At 36.5% G+C, this 22,581-nt stretch overlaps 1 protein-coding gene across 1 annotated transcript in view; it reads right to left on the bottom strand.

The window, feature by feature from the left end:
- The window catches only part of LOC108724723 (uncharacterized), a 362,974-nt gene that overhangs the window by 18,414 nt on the left and 321,979 nt on the right, over window positions 1–22,581 (bottom strand). The window contains 2 exon segments of the mRNA XM_018451298.1: window positions 2,988–3,053; window positions 3,392–3,553. Coding sequence (XP_018306800.1) covers window positions 2,988–3,053; window positions 3,392–3,553 — 228 coding nt within the window.

Here is a 22,581-nt window from a genome sequence, read left to right as displayed (position 1 = left end):
TATCCTTGCATTTACATGGAAAAAATAATTTTATTGAAAGATGTAAAATTTTGCTGGCTACAGATCTGAAATTAATTTTTTTTACCATCAAAATAATTATTGGTTGGAAATGAAAAAATGATGAGCACTGCAAACAAATTTTGGTATTCTAATATACCTAACTAGTTTGAGTTTTCAACAAAATCATTTTGATGAATTTTGACCAAAAACGTTATTTTTAGAATCGTATACAACCAAATTGTTCTTTCCGTTATATTTACATATATCCGTTATATTTCTATAAATTGCAATAAAAATATTTTATTTACCGACACTGACGCCTTAAATCTTACTTACAATGAGATTCTCAATTAGTTAATATAAACTGTTTTTAAGATTGACCGTTCTTTTCTCTCTTATTGTTTATTACTTGTGTAATCATTAAATCGACAGGACGTATTCACTTGTGCTTTACATTTGAAAATCTTTAATTTTAACTTGTGACGAATTTCGCATTTTTATTTCGATAGAGATGTACAAGATTGTTAGTGATTTGTAAGGAGATGTGAGGTGAGCATTACTTAATTACTGTTGTCCAATCTATATCTCAAAAAAATCTTAATACAATTCCAGCTGGAAGTTTATCGCAACTCAGCTATGTAACTGTGTTGGACAACTGTTCGAGTTCTCATATCCCCACGGTCGCATACAGCAAACTATCGGAACTTGCGGCGATGTCGAAGTTTAGTTTTAAGTCGTAACAAATGTTTTTTAATTATATATTTTAATTTTGTGAATTTAAGCTGAAGATGACTCAAACTTAAAGTTGAAACGTTCTTTCTTAAAGACTTATTAAATGTTTTCTGCATTACTTACATCTTGACTTCTATGGCCTTGGTTTTACTTCTTATTTGTATTGTAAAAATATTTTATGTTTGTATAGTTCTCAAAAATTTAATTCTTTTATCGGAAAATATTGCAGAATCACGATAATACGGAATATGGCCAACAAATAATAGCACAAATAGTAGATAAGATAAACTGAGAAGAAAAGACTTCGATTTTTATACGTGCGGCAAACTTTTTAATGGAGTTAATTTATTAATAAAGCCGCGCGGTCGCGACCTTATCCCGAGTACCTCTTTCAAGTAGTTAATTTAGTCTGTCCCGTAGTCTCTCTTTTATATATATATTTCTTTATACCGCAGATAAATTAACGACGATAAATTTTATACCAAGGATTATCATTAAAAATTGACAAGGAAAGGGTATTGCTCATCAAAGTTAATCTTACAAGACGTCAGATCGGAAGGACGGAACAATAAAAAGGGCTGTTTATTAAAATTTTCATGGAGCCTTCGTTAAGAATTAGCTCATCGATTTTATCGAGAAGTTATGTCGTTCTGATAATTCTTGCACAGTCCTTGAATTCTTACAACTTTCTACATTTCCTTACTAAAATTTTGTAATTTAGCATTTCATCAAATTTTATCGTTTAATCAGTGCTGTGCACTGATTAAATATCTCCTCTTTTCTCCTAATTAATCATTCTGTGTTTTATCAATTATACGGAAAGATTTGCTAAAAATTTAGCTAGATACAGATCTGAAAATAACTTTATTGGATTTTTAAAATAATTATGTAGGACGTCTAAGCTAAAATATTAAAACTTTTTGCGGCATTGCTCATGTTTGAGAGTTCTACATAATTATTGTGATAGTCCAATAAAATTATTTTTAGGTCTGTATCTTGTTAAAGTTTAGATACTTCAGCAAAATCATTCTTTCCTTGTACAAATTAAATATTATCAGCAGTAAACAATGTAAGCTGTGTTTTATATATATACGCTAAAATAATGTCGCAGTAACACGCAATGTGCCAATGGTTTATAGTCCGTGATCGTACATACAAGACAAGAAGAAGAGAGGCAGAAATCTCATGCTCTGGACAGGCATACGACGCAAAACCACACGGGGGAAAATAAGAAAAGCACAAAAAACCCGCACGCGTATATCGCGAGAGATCGTGCATAAGGAATTCACGACGCAACGTCGCGGTACGCATTGACGATTATGATGATATCACGCTGATCTGGCTACTTTGCATAATAAGAGGTATCAAGTTGGCAAAAGACAGTCTGAAGAAGAGGGTTAGTAGGGAGGATATGACGAGAAACGAGCTCGTACGCACGTGGAACGGTGGAAGACACAGGGGGAGTTAAAGTAAAGGGAGGCATTGGTGATAGCACATACATGCAAATTTCGTCCTACGAGAATTCCGATGCGGGAGGCAGGATTGTAGTCGGATAAGGCTACCGGCTCCCAGGGCCAATATCAGTTGAACGATGGGAAGAGGGTTGCCGATGATCCAGGCAATGTACGGGGAGGGAATCGCGGGAAGAAAATAAACGGGACACGCGGGTTGAGTTTAATCATGATAAGACATCCCACCGTCCTTATCGCGATCGGTTACGCATGATAACGAAAATTATCGCTCTCGCGTGAAACGTGGGACGTGAGTGTGTTCGCACACAATGCGGTGTGAGATATATCTTTAACGGAAGCGTCGTTTGACAATTTAAAGGTGCGGTCCACTTGGCGCTACAAATGTTTCGAAGCGTTTGATTGATCTATCAAAAGAAAGAATTTTACTAATTGACCAATCAAAAAATGCTTTGAAGCATTGGTAGTGTCAAGTGGACCGTACCCTAAAATGAACGGAAACAAAACTCCCTCTCTATTTAGGTTACATTCAGAAACTTCACTTGGGTTCACCTGTGTGTCGCATTTTAGTCTTGCTGTTTACCGAATGTTAAACAAGGATAGAATGAAGTGAAGTTTCTGAACGCCTTACCAGGTGGGATCGAATGGATTTAATCGCGAACGCGAATGCAATCACTGGCGATTTTCGCGGCATCAGTTCTTTCGTCTGCGCGAGTTCGTTTACAAGTAAGTTTGTTAGCGAAAACCGAAGACAAAAATTTCATTATAGACCAGGACGATAGAGACTGACTTATATAAGACGTACACTCACCTCTTCCGCTCTTTCTTTCGCAGCGCTTCTTGAACTTTCAACTGAAAAATGCAAGGGGATGGAAGCGTTCTTAAGTTTCGTTTAAAAAGGTTTTATCGGTGGTAAAGAGACTTCTTGCGAGAGTAACTTGGAGTATTTCAAGTGAATTCAAGAATCACGATTGTATGAGAGCAAGCGTAGTTTTTATTCAAAAAGTCTAACGGAAATTTATTATACATTATCCAGCTTCACTTTTCAATAAAAAAATATTTTAAGAGTTATCTGATATCAAAAAGAATAACAGGCAAGTGAAATGCATAAAATATTAACTTGTAACTTAAAATACATTTAGTGGTTTTAAGTATCATTTTACAAAATATATAAATGAAATATAGTTTACCCTGTGAATGGTTTCTTCGAAACTATTTGGTTGGCCGCCGTTCATCTGTAGGTATCTCAGTCGATCGTAATCTCGAGGATCCACCATCGAACGAAGAATTGTGTGTCCCATGTCAGGTCCGAGACCCAAACCGCTTTGCAAAACACTATCAGGCGTGTCTACCTGTAAAAAAATTAAGTACAATTGAGATTATTAAAGTAAATATAATTATTATAACAACGCAATTATTATTAATTAACTAAATATTGTCAGAGTACATTTACATTAGCAATGGTTATATTTTTCTGTTTAATCTTACAAAAGAAAGATAGAAGATAGAAATGCAAGACACACCGCGAAGTCATGTTTTCGAAAAAAATATAGAATTTAAAACAGTATAAAGTTTATAAATAAAAAGTATTGCACATTAACCATTTTTATATTAATTTGAGAAAAATTAAAGTCATGTTCCAATGTATTCCTTTCTCTTTCTATCACAGGGTGTCCGAAAAATCGAGGTCAATACTTCGGAAAGTGATTCGGGATACTTCCCGAAGTATTGACTTCGATTTTCCGCATACCCTGTATATTCCCTTATCTTTTATCCGTTTATCTGTCTTCTCCTCTACGATGTAACATCACGTAAATTACTTTCACATGAAGAATTCAATTTATGCAAACGTCGTAAAATAATGAGAATCATTGTAGTCATAGTCAAGACATTGATTACAAATGATCGTTTGTAGAGATCCTCGCAATAGTTTATTGCAATCGTCGTAGAAATGCGCCTTCGCGAGGATACATTTTTGTACGGAGGTGTAGCATTCCCTTTCATAGAGCGTCTCCTATTCTATAGAATGTCAAGCTCCTTAAAAGCGGCTGCCATTTATTCTCGCGACGTTCCTCTGCCGCTAATGGGGCTCGTGCATAAGATATTCAGGACGCGGCGAGGGTCGCCATGGAGATCGTCAATTTCTCGTTCTTCAGTCCCGCGGGAAGAGAGTGAAAGAAGAGAAGGAACAGAGGAAGTACACGATGTCGTGTATTTTGGAAAAACGTAACGCGAGATTCTAATCGTGCGGGCGAAACGGGCGACGTTACGAGCGCTGCGTTAGTCGAATGATTAAGTAGAAGCCCGAGAGTTTCGTTCCAGCGGTAACTTGAAGACAAAGCCCTCAAAGTATTTACAAAGGACCACCTCTTCTACGAGATTAGCCTGAGTAGAGAAATTCATCTCCCTTTCCTTACTATTTTAAGCGCTGTCTTCACTGTCGTCATCGTCGTCGTTGTCGTCGTCGTCATTTTCGTTATTGCTGTAGAGTATAGCGTCGTCTTACACGAGCCATCACTGTAGAGAGAAACGGTTCACGATGAAAATTATCGCGTTGATATTCTGTAAATGCGGTCTACAGAAATTATTTCATACAGTGTCTTCAAGACATTGTTACTAAAGTGGTATAGAGATAAGAGAAGATTTGTTTATAATATCGATTGTACCGTTGCATTTTATATGGATATTTCCGGTAAAGAAATGTGCTTTCAAAATTGAAATTGCGGAGCGTCATGATGTAATGTATAAAGAATTAAATATTATTAAGTGCTGAAAGAATATTACTTTGTGTTATCATATAATAGAATGTTGATACTGAAATCCTTTCTTCAAAGACAACAATTTTTCATCATCTTTTATATTAAAATTCTTTGTTTATGTATTTCAAACAAGGGGTTCAGGTTCTCCTATTCTTTCTCATATTACATTTCTTAATTCTTCTCTCTTAAAGGATTTAAGTAAAGAACTACTCTCATAAAATTCATCAATTTGACAAAGTCTTAAAATGTCGAATTTCTGAATAAGTTACGTAAAAAGGTATTAATATGCTAATATAGACGCTCATAAACTAGAACGCTTTACGTATCTCGTTAAAAATTAATGAGTTATCGATTTTTATCGATGATTAATAAAAAGTCGTGATTAGAACATCGTGAATTATGAGACGCTGAGAAAAAGATATAGACCTAGTTTTACTTGTAACAAAACTACGTTAAATATTATATTTCAACTAGGCAGTGCTCTCTCCATCTATCCTATAACTATTAATTAAAGAGCCAGTTATTCGATAATACATCTATTATAATTAGAATAATTTTAATTATATTCTTTTGACATTTTTTTCAATGTAAGGAGTTAATACGAGAAGTTAACCTTTTTCCTCTAAGCTTTATCCTTTTATCCTCTTTAGCTCAAGTTTATATCCTTCATCGAATGAAGAAGCGTCCCGTTGTGAACAAATATCGACCCCCATCCCGCGGTAATCTCGATGCCTAAGGAAGAGAAAAAGCCGTGTTCTGTAGACGCAATGCCGGGACGATTACCTTGCGGTATGCGATTTAATTAAACCACGTGGTATTTATGTTAAACGGATTAGAACCGTTTGTTTGCGCTTGCAGACTGAGCTTCCTCCACGGTAGCGGCCGTAGCATCCACTAAGCCTGAATAATACCTAGAGACAAGGCTGAGAATTTACGTCGCTTCTCTGTTTACCGGCGCGATGTTGACTTTTTCTTCTGGAGCGGACGGCGATGCGGAATAACCAAAGAAATTCCAAAACCCTGGAGATGCGTTTTAAACGCATCTCTTATTCGCGAATCTCTCACGGAGTCTCTATGTAATCTTTCGATACGACGATGTTATCGCGGATTATTTTCCCTTATGGTATGCCATGGAAGAAGAATAATACAAAGAGATACATATATATCGTTATGTCTCTTTGTATTACAGTTATCTTCTCAGACAACACGCATGTCTTGATTTCGGACTTTTTGTCTGGGTTAGAATTATACCGCAATATGATGTCATTATGCTATCCACACCGCATAATCTATTACGAAAATTTTATTGATATTTTATTTTTATTTCCATGTAATTATTTTTACTCGATAATAACAAGATATCTTTGTTTATTTATACAATCTACATAGAAAGAATAAATTTGTTGAAGTACTTATCTAAAAATGTAGGTATATACAGTAGATTTAATAATAATTTTCTTGGATCATCCAAAGAAATTATTTAACTAATTATTGAATTTACGAAACGAGTAAAGTAATGAGTTACTTTTCAATGAATAATGGATAATAGTGAAGAATTATTTTTTAAAAATGAAAGTTTCAATCCTGGCGTTACCGTCATGAAAAATTGTAACTTCAGTGTTAAATCATTATTACAAAAGAGTAATATTAACGGCGTTACAAGTAACGTGTTACTTCCAATTCCTACAAGTAATTATGTTATGCAAATATTATATTTAAGAAAATTCCTACAAGTAATTATGTTATGCAAATATTATATTTAAGGAAATTCAGACATGATAAACAATGCTGCAAGTTTTGACATTCCAACAACCAGTTTGAGCGTTCTACATAATAGTTCGACCAAACTATTTTCAGATCTGCATTTAGTAGCTCAAATTCTAGATATTTTAGGAAAACCATTCTATCCGTGTAGAACCCAAATATTTCAGGATAATCTCGAGGATAATTTAAAAGAACGTTGAACATCGCAAAAATCGTGTGAACTCTCGACTAAACGGATATTCAGCAATCTGACGAATTCCCACGCTAATCACGCGCAACGAATACTCCATATGATAACGAGGAGATCCTATTGCACTTACATTCTTGCCTCATCGCGAGCCAAGGAGCACGCGGCGGTTTACAGATACAAATAGCAGTCGCTCCGAGAAACAATTTTGCCCATTCATCTACCGCGGTAAGATCGACATGGTAATACGTCTCGTCTGGAAATAAATGTTGCGATTGCGAGTACGCGAACGTGCGTCTTGGTACGCTGCTGATTTCCATCAGTTAGCGTCCAACCTGCGCGATTCTGTCGGTCTTTCCGGTCCCCTTCCAGGACGACCAGTGTAGGGCGCGAAAGATTAAGCGATCGTTCTCCTTCGCTGTTACGTAAATCACAATAAACCCATCGCAGTCCTCGCGGTCCGGGATAAATGGAGGAACGTACGGCGTACTTGTGTACGGGAAGATCCGTTGGCTCGAGCGAAGGATGGTGTCCGAGGGGATGGATCGCTCGCGCGCGATCGAACGCGAAAGGAGCGAAGAGCAGTTAGAAGGAACGAGAGAAGGAAAGCGGGAAGAGGTAACGCGGGGGTGGAGAAGGGTCAGAGCGTGTATATTTTTAAGGCTAAGCAGTTAACTGGCCACCTGGGGCGGACTCTCCTTACAGGATCGGTTTATAGCCACTCTCAGTCAGTCGCGCTGTGCCGCCTACCGGTTAATTTATCCCAGCATTATTATTGCCCCAACGCGGCCCTGGAGAAAGAAAAAGAGAGAGGGAGAGCCGCCGCACCTCACCGCATCGAGACAGATACGCCGCTACGTAGCCTTGTGACAAACGCAATTAAGCATCTCACGACTTCCTGCACCGAGAGAAACCTGTAATCTGGTCATCTAGCCAACTCCGTAGACTCCTACCGGGGAACGCCCTGCGGCACGGGATCGCCGTAACAGGCCGCCGGCAGTTGCATGGAATGCACCTTCGAGACCTTCGTTCGGCGCAACGACAGTGGTCGTTCCCGCCGGATCGAACTGGCGGGACTCATCCGGATCGCCTCCCCGTGCGACCCTTATCAAGATCCGAACCGATTTACGAACACGGTCGAGTAACGGCACTGGCGACGTTAAACTGCTGCGATTTGTTTCTCGGTAATAACGCCGTTCCGCGCGAAACACGATAATTGCGTTTCAGGTGTGAGAGAAATAGACAACTGGGTACCTACGGCGGTATTTACGTGCATGAGGATGCAAATTATCAATTTTTCTTAAATTGCAAAAAAGGTATATGTATAATATATTATGAGACAGACGCGCGGTTAAATTTATTTCCTCGACAAAATGCGCTGTTAACTAGCGTTTGTGTAATGTAACTTAATAAAACTTTAAGGAGACTTCTCTGTTAAAAAAGACTTTGTAAAAAGAATTGAGTTTTTCGCCAAAAGTTCGCAGACAAAGTATGATGTACGTTGGAGATCTATTAATATAGTAATTATAAGTTATAACATGCGAAACGCGATTATACAGCTTGCGATTTCGTGGACGGGGTAATATGCAATTTGCTGATCTGTCTGCTTGCCGGTGCTTGCCGGATCCTCTCGGATCGCCGGAGGACACGGTACCCGCGAATAAGGTTACTACTGGATTGAACTACGGAGCTGTAGAATATCGTTTTCAAAGTTACGTGTAATGAACATGCATGTGCGCTCAATTAAAATAACTATAGATTACTAAAATAACTTGGTTATGAAAGTATATTATTATGCATCGCCCAGCTTTTACAGATAATCTAATGAATTAATGTTAATCCAATGCTCTCTCCCATATTATATATTAATATCAATCGAATTTGGGTAAAAGTTTACTGTGTGAAATTTATTCGGCGCAATATCAATATTTGAAAGTTGCTATGATAATTTTTTTATTTATTTTGAAAATAAATAAGATGTTATAATATTATAATTTAGAACAAAAATTTTGTAATAATTTTTCAAAATTATTTAGCAATAGATTATTCTTTTCTCGAAGATATTCTCTAATCGACATGACAGATTCATATTCCATTCGCAAATACTTTCAATTCGTGATGTGAAAAACCTTACCAATAGTGATATCTTCAACGCTTTTTACTCCGCATATCTATATTTATTCTCAGCCCATGTCGGTCCTAATGGCGACGACCACTTCGATAAACAGACATGCATCGCAAAAGAGATCCAATCCTGTTTGGAATTCTGCCCAAGTAGTGTTGGCGATAGCCCCAACTCTACGTACTTCGTATTGCAATACGACGTGACGGTGGATCCAATTCTCGATTCCGGTCACGGGCGTAATCACGGCACTTAGGTAAAAGCGAACGCGAGGATGAAGTCGCCACGGTGGCCGCGGAGAGAGAAAGAGAGACGTAACGATCTACCTAGTACGATATCAATGTGCACATACATACGTAAGCGAGAAGCTGGGGAACCTTCGTTGCGGGTACGTTGCGGTGGCCGCCGATGATTGCTGTTTATCGATGGGACGAAGTGACTTCGGACACGTTGAAACCGCGGTGTGCTCCACCGCATAGACAGCGGCTATTATTGGAGTAATTGAAACGTAAAACGTGCAGTGGCCGCAGATGCTTTCCTTGCGAGTGACCGTACACGCGTTGATTTAACACTGATCGAATGTCTAGACGGAAGGTAACCTTGTCATATTAGCATGACCCGTGGAAAGTTGTGAACTATCGAATAAATATCGGGTGCCACTATAGAATTTCGCTGTGACCTCGTAACCGAAAGCGTTGACAATCAAATGGTACATTCAGGTCACGGAAATGATGGTGCCAGTTAAACGAAATGAGATTGCCTTCTGTCCGCTGCGAAAATTGGCACTACGGAAAGGTTGTCGGCGTATAAAAGTAACTGAGAAAAAGTAAGAGCGAAACGTGTTTATCTTTTCCATGCTTTTCAGCAAAGAAATAGTCTCACGTGACCCAACATAGAAAAAGTAGATCTTAATACTACATCTTTAGATAAATTATGTTCTTTTTTATCTCTATCATTCGTTACACTAAAAAAATATTCTGTTTGTTCTCACCAAAATGCCATTCTTGTTGGGTCCTTTTTGTTAGTTTAGTCGAAACATTTTTTTTAAGTGTGCTCTAATTTCAAATACGTAATTAATAAAATAATTACTATGATAAATTTTCGTTCAAAATTATTATTATTTATTTTATTAAATTGTTTAAGTATACTTTTTTAAAATTAAGATGATACGCTCGCATCAATCGACTTGTGTTAATTTACTTATAAACGTCCCTCAACTATACATACGTTTCAGTTATTTGTTTCGGATGAGATATCCCAGAACGAGATTGGTTGCTCCGACAAGTATTGGAAACTGCGTACAATATCGCACATATCACGTGCCAGAAGATAAATGGAGCTTGCGGGAACTGCGCGGCAGTGAATCTTGGACGAGGTTTACGAACGGAGCGGCGGCACGAGATTATCTAGCGCATCGCAAAATCTACGGTGCATTATATAAATTTGGAACTATTCGATAAAATTCAATCCCGAGGCACATTCCGTGCAAAATATATCGCGCTGACAATAGTGAACATATATATAATACATACAGGTATATATATATATATACATACATATATATATTTCAGATACATACAAATATATAATATACCCATATATATATATATTTAATATATCTACATATAAATTCGTTGATGAAATATCGATTTTCTATACACGAACCAGAGAGAGAACAATATGTTACCTTATATTACACAATATAGAATTACTTTGAGCGAGTTCAGAAGCGTAATCATGATACTTAGTGAAAACTATGTTAGAAGGATGGAAAGCTGTGGTTATCTCGAAAAGTAGCGTCGGCTGCAATAATATCATTGTGCACATAGGAAAGGAGGTAAGCGGAGCTTGCAAGTAAGTACAAGGCTCGAGAGTGCTGCGGAAGTTGCTATTTATGAGCTAGTCAGCGAGCAGCAGAAACTTCGGTAGTGCAGTACAAAACTCCGCAAACTCGCGATACGAATGGCGATGATGCAGATGGAAAGATTTTTGATAACGTTAACAATATGGATAAGGAAAGATTTCTTCTTTACAAGACTGATATGAAGGAAATAATGAAATTGAAGCGATATCTCGTGGATACTTCACTCGGATATTCTTGACACCTGCGCTATTATTCTCCAACGCGAACTTAACGCGATGACACGAACTCGGTTATCATTTGGAAGGGCGATATCTTTTACGAGCACTTTACAATATTAGTTTCATGCGGGAAGCTTCTCCAAAGTAGGCCTTGTAACGTGTGAGACATATCTGTGTCCTGGAAGTGAAAAGATTAACATCATATATTTGGACACACGCCATATATTTCGCTCTGAAATGAAAGTTCCTAGTTTCAAGACTTGTATTACACATACTTGGTAGATGCGCAAATTTTTATGAATTATCATTCTATTGAAATTATCTTTAATAAAAATTTATTAAAATCTCAGATTTTTGTTGGAAAATAATATTAATTAAAAATCGCTAATTCTGAATTACCAAATCAAACATAACTATAATGAATAGTAATCACGTTTTAATTGGTTACACGAATAAATGGCGGATTTTTTATGTTTGTGAGGTTTTTTTATCGGTATTTGACGAAAAACGAAACAAATGTATAAAAAAAGAATAGATAATGCCTAAAATTGTATGCAATAAAAAATTTTAAAATATCTAAAATAGTTAATGTTTAAAAATAAAAATTAATTAATCGAAATAAATGTCCTTAAAAATACGTTTTCAGGCTGTTATGAAATAATTTGATGTGTGTGTGTGTGTGTGTGTGTGTGTGTGTGTGTGTGTGTGTGTGTGTGTGTGTGTGTAAAATTTATATCCTATAGATTTATATAAAGAGAATACTTTTTTAAAGAACATTTTTTCTAAATTTCTTTAAAAGTAATGTTCAAAAATTATTTGTTTGAAAATTATTTGTTATTCATATAAAATTGTGTGCAATTAATCAAGTTACGCAGTTCTGTACTATTAATTTAAATTAATATACCTAACAATTTAGAACTCCTTTGATTCATAAAGCAGCTTCATACGATTTATAATTTAAAGGAGAATTTATCAAAATGAAAATAGGGGTTAATGACGACGTCGTAAAGGCATCTTGCGGCAGGTACAGCAAGCATGGTATGCGTACAATTTCTGCTTATATGTAATAAAGGCATACCTATGGCAGACAGAGAAACGATTCGTCCAAGTACTTCGTTTGTGCGTGTACCTGTTTGAGCGCAGAAACGGGTCCTGCGAGATTCGCCCGATTATTCGGTCATTTGAATCTTAATGTTGATATTTGCGAGAGAATGCGCGACCATTTACCTTGACAAAGTATTCGTGGCAGCTGTGAGGGAACATGGCAGGAGGCACGCCGGCAAGCTCGGCGGCGTATACATACATAATAACGATGTAAAGTACTGCATTCGTAAACGTAGGCTGTTGTATAAATAATAATGATGGAGTTGGAGTTTCGATGGCGCAAATATTATAATAAATTGTTAAGATAGAAAGAGCTGCTTTACACACACAGCGTGAAACACATGAGATAAAAATCTATGTAAGAAAAAGAAATCATCAGAAAAAAAATTAAAAATCGTGACATTAAAATTAATTACACATAAAAGATACAGAGTTATGAAAAGTACATATATTAATGAAAATATCTTTGCTGCAAATTTGTGAAACATACTTTTCGTCTCGACGACGAAGTAAAACAGCGAACGTACATGTTGAATTTTAAGAATTGAATAGAAAATGTGAGACTCAAATATTTTCCTTATCCAATTTCTTAAGAAATTCTCTTAAGTTTCCCCTTTCTTTGAAAAGTTTGCACTTTCCATCAGATATTGTGGTCTTTAATTTAAAGACTAGAATGACATGGACGGAAATAAGGTATAAAATGAGAAGAAAAAGGATCCGTTTGCGACGTGGATTTTCCAAAAGCAGTGCATTCTCTTCTGGAAATTCGTCCACTGACTGTCATTAACCGTGAAGAGGATAGCGTAGATAAAGCAGAAAGAGATGGTCTGCGTATAAAGCCGACTGCACCTCGTCTAAAATTTAGCTAACGAGATGGGACGTTACGTCGCTAGTATCTAACGACGAGGGAAACGAGTCCCGGTTATGTCTCGAGCGCTATAGAGTGTGTTGAAACAACGACACTTGCGGTGGAAGTCGGGGACAAGTATATGCGAAATTAAATGGACACCAGCAGTGCAAGCTGGAAGATACGCGTACGCTAATTGTCGTATGTGGCTTGAACCAGTGGTTGCCCGATGTCTGCTTTAATTCCAAATACCAAACTTATCACGCTGACGCATAACTTTTCGTTTACATCACTAACGCTATGTTCGCATAATATTATTATATGAAATTGTTTGCAAACTATGATCAAGAACAATCGGAATAGAGTTATCTGCGAGAACATTGCTCATCACTCGTATTTTGAGCATCGCTGATACAGCAAGCTTCTTCAAAGGTTATCCGAGTCTGCTGCGTGGAAAATTTAAATTTTAATAGCAGTACTTATGAATGTGAATCCATGTTCTTACTCGCTCCTATAAATTGCACTGTCTGTACATACAAGCGGAATGTATTCTGTAAGACAAACTTCTTGTTGCTTGTTATACAGAATACTGCTACGTTCTTTAGCAGATAAGAAGATCGTTCATTGTGCGCAAACTGTTTCATGAGAATTAAATAAACATGAGCTGATAATCTTCACGTGATTTGGTTTATAATATTATCTTATATTATCTCATATCTTAAGCTATTTATTCCTTTGTAGATAGTTATATCTGTTATTGCGCAAAGTTATATGTCTATCCATCCTATACAAATAACATAATGTAATACAAGGAAAAGTAAATAAAAAACATATAAGAACATCATATAATTTTAGATTATAATAAACTGTCTTATAAATCATACTATGGAGAAATATATTGTAGGAAAACTTATTACAGAGAAACTTATTGCCATGGAATCTATGAATAAATAATAGAAATGTATGTAGAAGATATAAATTTTATTGAATAAGTTTGTTTCGCTATTTTTTCAGATTTATAAATAATTCATCTTTATTTTAATTATTTTATAAATAAATCATGTTATTAAAATTGTCATCGCATATTTTAAGTTTATACCAATATTAAAAATATTCTGCCTAACATATATATCGATTTCTAAAATCGTTCCAATCGCAAAACGTTTTACTTTACATTTTCTGCGACATGTTAATCCATATTGTAAAAGGAAATGCTTCTTCCTTAAGATAGGAATAAGGACATATGGAAAAGAAGGTGGCATCGTTCGATGCAAATGAAACAGCGAGGTCGTGAAAGAGCCATGGCCCTCGTCAAAATGTTTTACGCGGCGCAGAAGGTGCCTGACGTCATATAGATATGTGCCGCATGCCGATCATATTTCATGCAAATTTTCCACCCTCACGCTCTTTTCAGCAAGTAGCTTCGCGCGCGAGGAGCAGTTGAGATACACCACCCACCGCTGTTCGCTATTCGCTCGCGTTCGCGTAAACTTTTCTGCAAGTATGGAAGCTTCGAGGTTCGCCCAGCTAATTACAAGGGTTATTTCTTTTGCCACTAACGCACGAAACACGGAAATTTTCTCGCCACGTAAGAGAAACGCAATTTCCATGGTTGTATTCTCCCCGTCGGTCTTTGCTCACCCATCCCTCTTCGCCAACCGCGATCTAATTTAATGATAATGAGAGAGAGCTGCCCAGTGGTTTATTCCGATTTCATTGCGTGCGAAATGTGGCCATTCTTCCTCCTATAGCATGCCAACGTCCGTTGTCTTGACTTTTTCCATCTCATCGCCATCGGTACTTATGCGACACGGCAAAATCTCTCCGTCGTCACGAGTTCATTCTCGTTTCGCGTGTAATGATAGGCATTAGTTTAATTAAATTTTTACCGTTTAAAGTAGCACGCTGTTTTCACAAATTTTTTTTTATGGAATATTCAAAACATACTATCTTCTAAGATTTTTTTCGGAATTGCTTACACTGACAAATATGAAGATAATTTTAGAAGTCATAATTTTTTTGTGAACTAATATTGCGTCGCAACAATTTTTTTATTCATTTTATAAAATCTCGATTTTTTTAAAAGTAAATTGTAAGCATTGTGACTTGTTTCCATTATATTTCGAACATGACAATTTACGTAAAAAAATTAAACGCAAATTGTGCTATAAAAACACATTGCTTGCAATAATTGAAGGGTTCCCTGGAAGAACATTACATTTTTCATATTTTACAGGAAATAAAACAGTTTTTAAATTTTATAGGAAAAAAATATATAGTCAACGCACAAGCAACATTTTTCTATTAATATATCATTTTCATCAAAATGATGTTTTACCAGAAATGTTTTACCAGAAAACCCTTCAATTGCTCACATCAATATTTTTAATTGATATAGAAAGCAATTACTACAGTCATATAATGAAAACGCATTTTTTTCTATTATATGAAAAGAAAAAGAAATCGAGATTACATAAATTACAAAGCGTGCCAGATTTGAAACAAATGTATATCAGTAATAGTCAGGGGGTTGCATATCAGTGCAATATTTTTCACCGCATTAAACTAAAGTCGAGCTTATGTCGAAAAAAAATGCAAATCCAATGCGAGTTTAAGAGATAACCAGTGATGGTCGCGCGCCAAGTCGTTCCTCGAGCTCAGCTATGTTTATGAATTGCGAGCAAACAGCTTTAATCCGAGCAAGGACCTTCGATAAGCGGCTTTCCCGAAATATCTTTTTGCATCGCCACCCTCGTTTGCGCACGCACGTAACTAACGGTACGGTTGGTCGGGGTCGCCCGGCAAATCGATATCGCCGTACCGGTCTATGCGTGCACGCGATCGACACGGAGGCGTTTCAACTGCACGCGATTTAATAATAAATTCTCATCGCATTGAACGCCGTTGAAATAATTCCCACGTGGCGACGATCTCCATCCTCCGTTGGCGATAATTCGAACGACTCGAAGAGAAAAGGCGGACGGTGGTCATTCGCGGAGGCAAGGGTCGACGATACGCGGTCTCTCTCGTGATTCCACCGCAATTTCTAAAGCCGGTTGGACATCGTGTCGGTATTTATGCGGACCGTATATGCGATTAGGTTTAATCCTCGCGTGTGGTGAAAATGTTCGTGCCGCGTCGCCGGGCACCGCACCGGTGCGGCGTGACGCGGTACAGCGCGATCGTGCGCGCAGGAAGCGTAATATGAAATTTCGTTAGTGGCAATAAAAAGGAGCGTTTACGTCCTGCCTGAATTGGGTCGTTGTTTCGGAATAATGCCCCATGCAAAAGTCCATAAAAGTCGTGTCTACGCGGTCGAATGACGGCGTACAATTGATACGCGGGATATGCGCCAACGTGAATTCGCGCGCTACCTTTTACGACTTGACAAGTCTGAAAAGCTATCACGGTAATCATCATTCCTTGTGACGTAAATATCCGTTTGAAAATTGTATCGCATAAAAGGAAGAATGGTTTCGCGGGCGAAACTCTTTTCAACCGTACCGCTTATAACTTCCACTCTGTAACTTCCGAAAAATTAATTCAACTGCGTATAAAAGAGATACAGAAAGAGAAAGCTTTCCAGTAAAGTAGCTCACGACACATTGGATTGAATTTCACACTTCTAATACTTATATTATAATATATATTACGTGTACATTGTAAAAAAAATTCATTATAAAAATGTTCTCTTATATGAAAATGAAGGATAACTAGTTTCTTCTCTTAGTCGCATTTTTCTTTAATAAATTTGTCACTTATAAATATTTCATAAATAAACGATTTTTGTATTATCAAGTTGCAATATTGTCATTTGTATTTTTTTTATAAAACCATTAACTTTACAATATTAAAATAATAATCGCAATTTTTTATAATGTATGGTTCAATATTTGATTTTGAAAGAACAATATTCAGATTCGATACTTTTTATATATGCATTTAATTCATTTGCTTCAAATTGCAATATGTAAATGCAAACAATGTAAAATCTAATATTTATATCCTGCTGCGACAATGTTCTCACAGCCGAAAGAGGAAACTAGTTAATCTAATAATGGAGAGAGGTAGATATCGCATAAATTAGAAAGCTCTAAAGATTTAAGATGGATATGATACATAGTGCGGAGACAAATTCATCTCAAGTCTCAAGATATAACGAGAATCTTCTCTGCCATCTTGGAAGCCAAACATCGATGTTTCTTGCCTTCAATTAATGCTGCAAGATGGTACAACTTCCAGAAAGTTTGCGCGATATAATGTGAGCTGCGAGATAAAGCCCTGTGTAACGAGAAGACCAATGCATTGTAGGAACATTTGCGGTATATGGTAGTGCGTATCAGTCGTTATTTAACTCTCGACATTGCATGCTGTAGTTTTGGAGAGATGAGTGCTAATTAAACAAGTTTCTTAAACTTATCGAAAACATATAAGACATCGTATTGCGTGATATCGTATTCTACGTTAACAACGCGTAATAACACTGTACAGTATATGTGTACGGATTTGTAAAAATATAGCGCTACGATAGAAAAAAGTTTATAGTAATTTATTAAAATTTATACTGAGTTTATACTATTTATGATGTCTAAATGTGTTTAAATGAGTCAAAAAATGTTACTTACAAAATGTGTTGTAAATATCATCGCTTATTTTATAAAAAATGACACAATTAAAAAATGGGATTTTCGATTATTACCATGAATGAATTAAATAAATATTATCCTATAAATCATGAAAAGTAAACTAATTTAATTTCACAAAAAATTGTCAAAATCATCATAGTTTAAAAAGGTTTTTTTAAAAGTTGTGAAACAAAAATTACATTTGATTATGTTAAGAATATATTCTTTGCGTCGATATTATTGAATTAATCAATAATTTACTGTCCAGTTTTTTTCCATTTTAGAAATTTTTTTTAGTTGTATCACTTTTGAAGTAAGGTAGAAACATATAAAATACTTTTTTAAGTGTAATGGAAATTTGTAATAAAAATTAAACAATTCCCGAAAGATTAAAACACTGAAGTAGAATACTATAATATATCTCTCTTTTCTGAATGAATGTATTAATTCTCTCTTTCGACGAGATTTTCCGTATCCACTTAATTTCCTTATCTTCTTTCGGAATGAAATGGCACGCTGATAAAATCGATACAGCAAAGCCGACACATGACTATTCCATATTTTAGGAAATATGGTTTTATACAATTTTAAATAGAAGCGATAAAACTGATACATTTCTGGGAGAACTTAGATTCGATATTTTAGAAGAAGAGAGAAAATTGAATAAGAAGAGAACCAAATTGCGCGATTTTCAATGTCCAAGCAATTAATGTATTAAATTTTTTTTTTTATAGTAAACTTCATTTAAATTTAATTAAAGATAAGTCATTCGTCATTATCTATATTTAATTATCAATTGTGTGCCTTAAGACTTTATCATTATTTTCATTTCAAACACCCTGTATGTAGAAAGATATCAACAAGATATTCGACTACGCTTGGTCGAATAACTCGTTCGTTTTTAACGAACAAACTTTTATATACATTCCGTGCTACGAGAGTGCATGCACGCCGACGTAACGCTGAAGTAACTTCTGAACAAAGTTAACTCCGGAGATATCATAATCACAAAGCACGCAATACTTATCGCCCGAGTATATCAGGCGATACCTTAGGGCGTTCTCCAACATGGACGGTCAAGTATAGAATTCTCTCTTCTTACGAGGAAGAAACTTAAAACTGAAAGGATCGCTAAGTTAAGATAACGTCAATTTTAAGCTGGCGTTATTAAAAAACGTCGACATAAAAAAAAGATTTTACAGCTGCGATACGCATAATGGAAAAAGGCAAAATAGCAAAATAGTAAGAAAGGCTGAACAAATTACAAAAGAGATAGGAAAGAGAAAGGAAACAAAAAGCGAGAAAAAGATGCTATTAAGAAAGCATGTACATGAAAATTTCATATCTAAGTGTCCAGAATCGCTGAAGAGTCCGGCAAAAATAGAGCGACGGAGCAGCCAGCGGAGAGGAAGGTGTACGAAGGGACTGAAAAGGACCCGGTCAGGGAACCTTGGGGTACGCCGTGCACTGATATCTTGTTTAATTAAGCGAACTCCACAGCGCGCGCGGCGTCTTGTCGTGGTAAGAAGCCGACCCATTGTGAAGCTTCAAAGCCTGCAGCGGCCGTTACTCGCCACCGGAGAGGAGATTCACTCGTCTCGCTCTTCTCTCTTTCTTCTCCTCTTCTTCTTCCTACTCCTCATTCCTACTTCATGGTCCTTCGACTTTGTGCTAATAAATACCGTGGATCTCGCATGTATGTGTGTATATATACTAATTTTATGTATACGTGTCAATTCCGAGATTGCGCGCGCGCGCGCGAGAGAGAGAGAGAGAGAGAGAGAGGAGGAGAAAAAGGAGCACAGATCTATATCTGTGTGAGTATATACGAGCGAAACGAGAAGGTCCAAAAATAAAGCACGAAAAAAGCGTCGTCGAGGAGAAGCGGGGCGACGTGTTTCTAATTACGTGCCGCCACTGCCTGCATGGCTATTGCCATGCTGTTGCGGCAAACGGCACTGCAGGGCGTCAGGTCTGCACAGTTAACGAAAGGCGCGGACACTAACGATTCGTAGCGGTTCGTATCCATGGGTGTTTCATGGAGAAGGATGAGGGGAAACGTCGATCTTGGTCCGAAATGTAGGAAGAACGATAGCAGAAATATAACGATTTTCAATAGGTAAACAGGGAAAGATACATAGCAGTTGTGCGTATCACGTCATGTATCAGTTGTCACCTTTTTTCGTTATTTATTTTAGCGCTGTTATTTCAATAATAACTATTAAAAATATTAACACGTTAGAAATAGTAACACGACACTGGCTACAAATATTTTAATATTGAATATGTAATTAATTAAAAACTTTAAATTTTATTTCACAATTTGATTCATATTATGTCGCTCCCTTATTTCAAAAGTAACACAACTCGAAAAACATGATTTGCGAGTTATTACTATGAATGAATTGAATAAATATTATTCTATTAATTATCACAAAAGTGAATCAAGGTAATATTTTTCGCAATAAGTTCTTTGCAAGTTTTTTAAAGATGCTACTGTATCCTATATATAAAACTAGTATCTATTATTATTGAATTGACGATCAATCTAATTTGTAATATTAATATTTCGGCTTGAATTTGAAATTGCGTTTCAAGTTCGACAAACCGAATTGGTGCGTAGTTTAAAAACTAAAAAATATATTTACAAAAATTTGCATGTGAATATTATTAAGCACCTGCTTTGATCGAAATTAACATTATTTCTCTTAATTGATTTACTCTCGTCCGTCTAATTTCGAACATATTTATAATTATAGTTGAATTAATTTTTTTTATAATTAAATTTATTTAACTTTATAAAAAATCATCACAAAAAGAGTGGCTTTTTAAGAGTTTGTGAAACAAACATGACAAAAACAACATTTGATTATGTTAAGTACTAAGAAATATTCTTTTTATCGATATTATTTGGTAAGTCAATACTTTTTTATCAAATTGAAAAATAGACTTTTCTTCCTTTTTGAGAAATTTAATTTTTTTAGTTGTATTACTTTTAAAGTAAGAGAGTGATACATACATAAAAATAAAATTAAGTTTTTATCTATCTGTTTATCATCTGTTTTCATCAGAAATTGTGCATGATCTAATGTGTTCTAATGCGTCTCTCAAATCATTCTTATGATTTATGTAGCGGGATATATTGGCTTTGTTTAAAATATCATCTTCGTGAGGCTTAACGAATTAATACCGTCACGTCGCGAACAGCGATTTCTGAAACTAATTAATGCACGAAAAGATAACGTGATGAATATCAACTGTATATATAGTATACCAACAAGTTGAGACAAATTGCACTTCAGAAAAAATTTTTGCGTTATGCGTCACGTGAATGGAATTGTATGCATTATGTGCGGTTTTAACGAATCGTTGGCTCTGGTTCTGTATTGCATACCATTGGAGAAACTTGGCAAGCGTTTCAAGATATTACGGCGTTGAGATTCAAGAACAGGCAGAGAGACCGCACACGCTCTCTATAATTATTACTTCGTGGCTATATGGATACATTCATTAATTGAAACGACTGAGGACTGTCAGTTCTTGTCTCATTGCGTGCATCACTGTTCAGATGAGAAAATCGCAAAAGCCGTGACATTGAAAGCTTTGGTTGGCGCGAGACACCGTGACAGGGAAGACGAAGGTGAGATAAAGAAGAGTTTTTCTGAGCGCGAGGGTGACGTTCGAAAGGGTGGCGAGACTTGCGAGTGAGTAGAAGTTCAAGGGTGGCGACACGAGGGTGTCGCGCTACATCGATCGCACCTGAAACATCCACCTTCCGCGGTCTGTTCATTTTCCTTTTCTTTTCTACGTATCCTCTCGGGCCTCTCTCTCTCTCTCTCTCTCTCTCTCTCTCTCTCTCTCTCTCTCCTAACTCGTAATCGGTTCTTGGTGCGTTGCAGGTACCAGGATTCTCTCTTAACACCCTTCGCACTCTTCGACCGTAGTTACGTGTGCCCTTCACACATGCGACACACGTTTGCGTAAGCGCATGTTACGCGCCGACGCTCCTATACGCGTCTTTATACCAGAACCTGACGACATTCAATTGTCCCGGGAATTACCGAATGAATAAGTTACACGGCAACTTTAACGCCGGCTAAAAAACCTCATCAAGTTTAATTAATTTCTCGTGAAGTCAGTTTCTTGTTGATCCTGCTTGGAGGGGTCCTTCGTAATGGGTTCTTTTCTCAGACTAGTATCACGGCTTTCACAGTAATTACAATGTACATCTCATGCTATATACCACGACATGCGACCCTAAATAATAATTATATAAAGTTCATAAAAAATACAGAATAATTTCAGAAGTTTGTAGTTACATAAATAGGAAATATTTATAATAAATTTGAAGCTTTTCGTTTAAATAAACAAAAAAGACGTTAAAATAATTAAAAAACGTAATTTTAAAGATAATGATATTCTCGTGTTAAACTATTCTATAAATAAAATTCAGATGTAAAAAATTAATGCCAGATTAATATTGAAATATGAAACAATTAACAATTTGTAGAAAAAAAGATTTGATGCAATAGAGTTATTATCTAATTATCCACTAATCGATATTTAGCTATCTGTAAATAGCGAATCATTCAACTGATCCCTTGTGCCAGACAGAAAGCGAGATGATCGGCGTGCGCAGATAAAGAAACCATAACGTGGCGATGCAGGGAAGTGAATTAGACGATGTAACCGAGGTGCCTCGGGTCGCACACTACCGCGGCCAATGAATATGAAACAGTCATTAGCGCGCCAATCCGGAATCACTTAGGTGTGCGCAGAGTACCAGATGTGTGTGTGTGTGTGTGTGTGTGTGTGTGTGTGTGTGTGTGTGTGTGTGTGTGTGTGTGTGTGTGTGTGTGTGTGTGTGTGTGTGTGTGTGTGTGTGTGTGT

This window comes from Mycetomoellerius zeteki, unplaced genomic scaffold (assembly GCF_001594055.1).
Source record: "Mycetomoellerius zeteki isolate Tzet28-1 unplaced genomic scaffold, Tzet1.0 scaffold31, whole genome shotgun sequence".
Classification (NCBI taxonomy): domain Eukaryota; kingdom Metazoa; phylum Arthropoda; class Insecta; order Hymenoptera; family Formicidae; genus Mycetomoellerius; species Mycetomoellerius zeteki.
The sequence above is the reverse complement of the archived record's forward strand: the minus strand, read 5'-3'. Positions and strand labels throughout refer to the sequence as shown.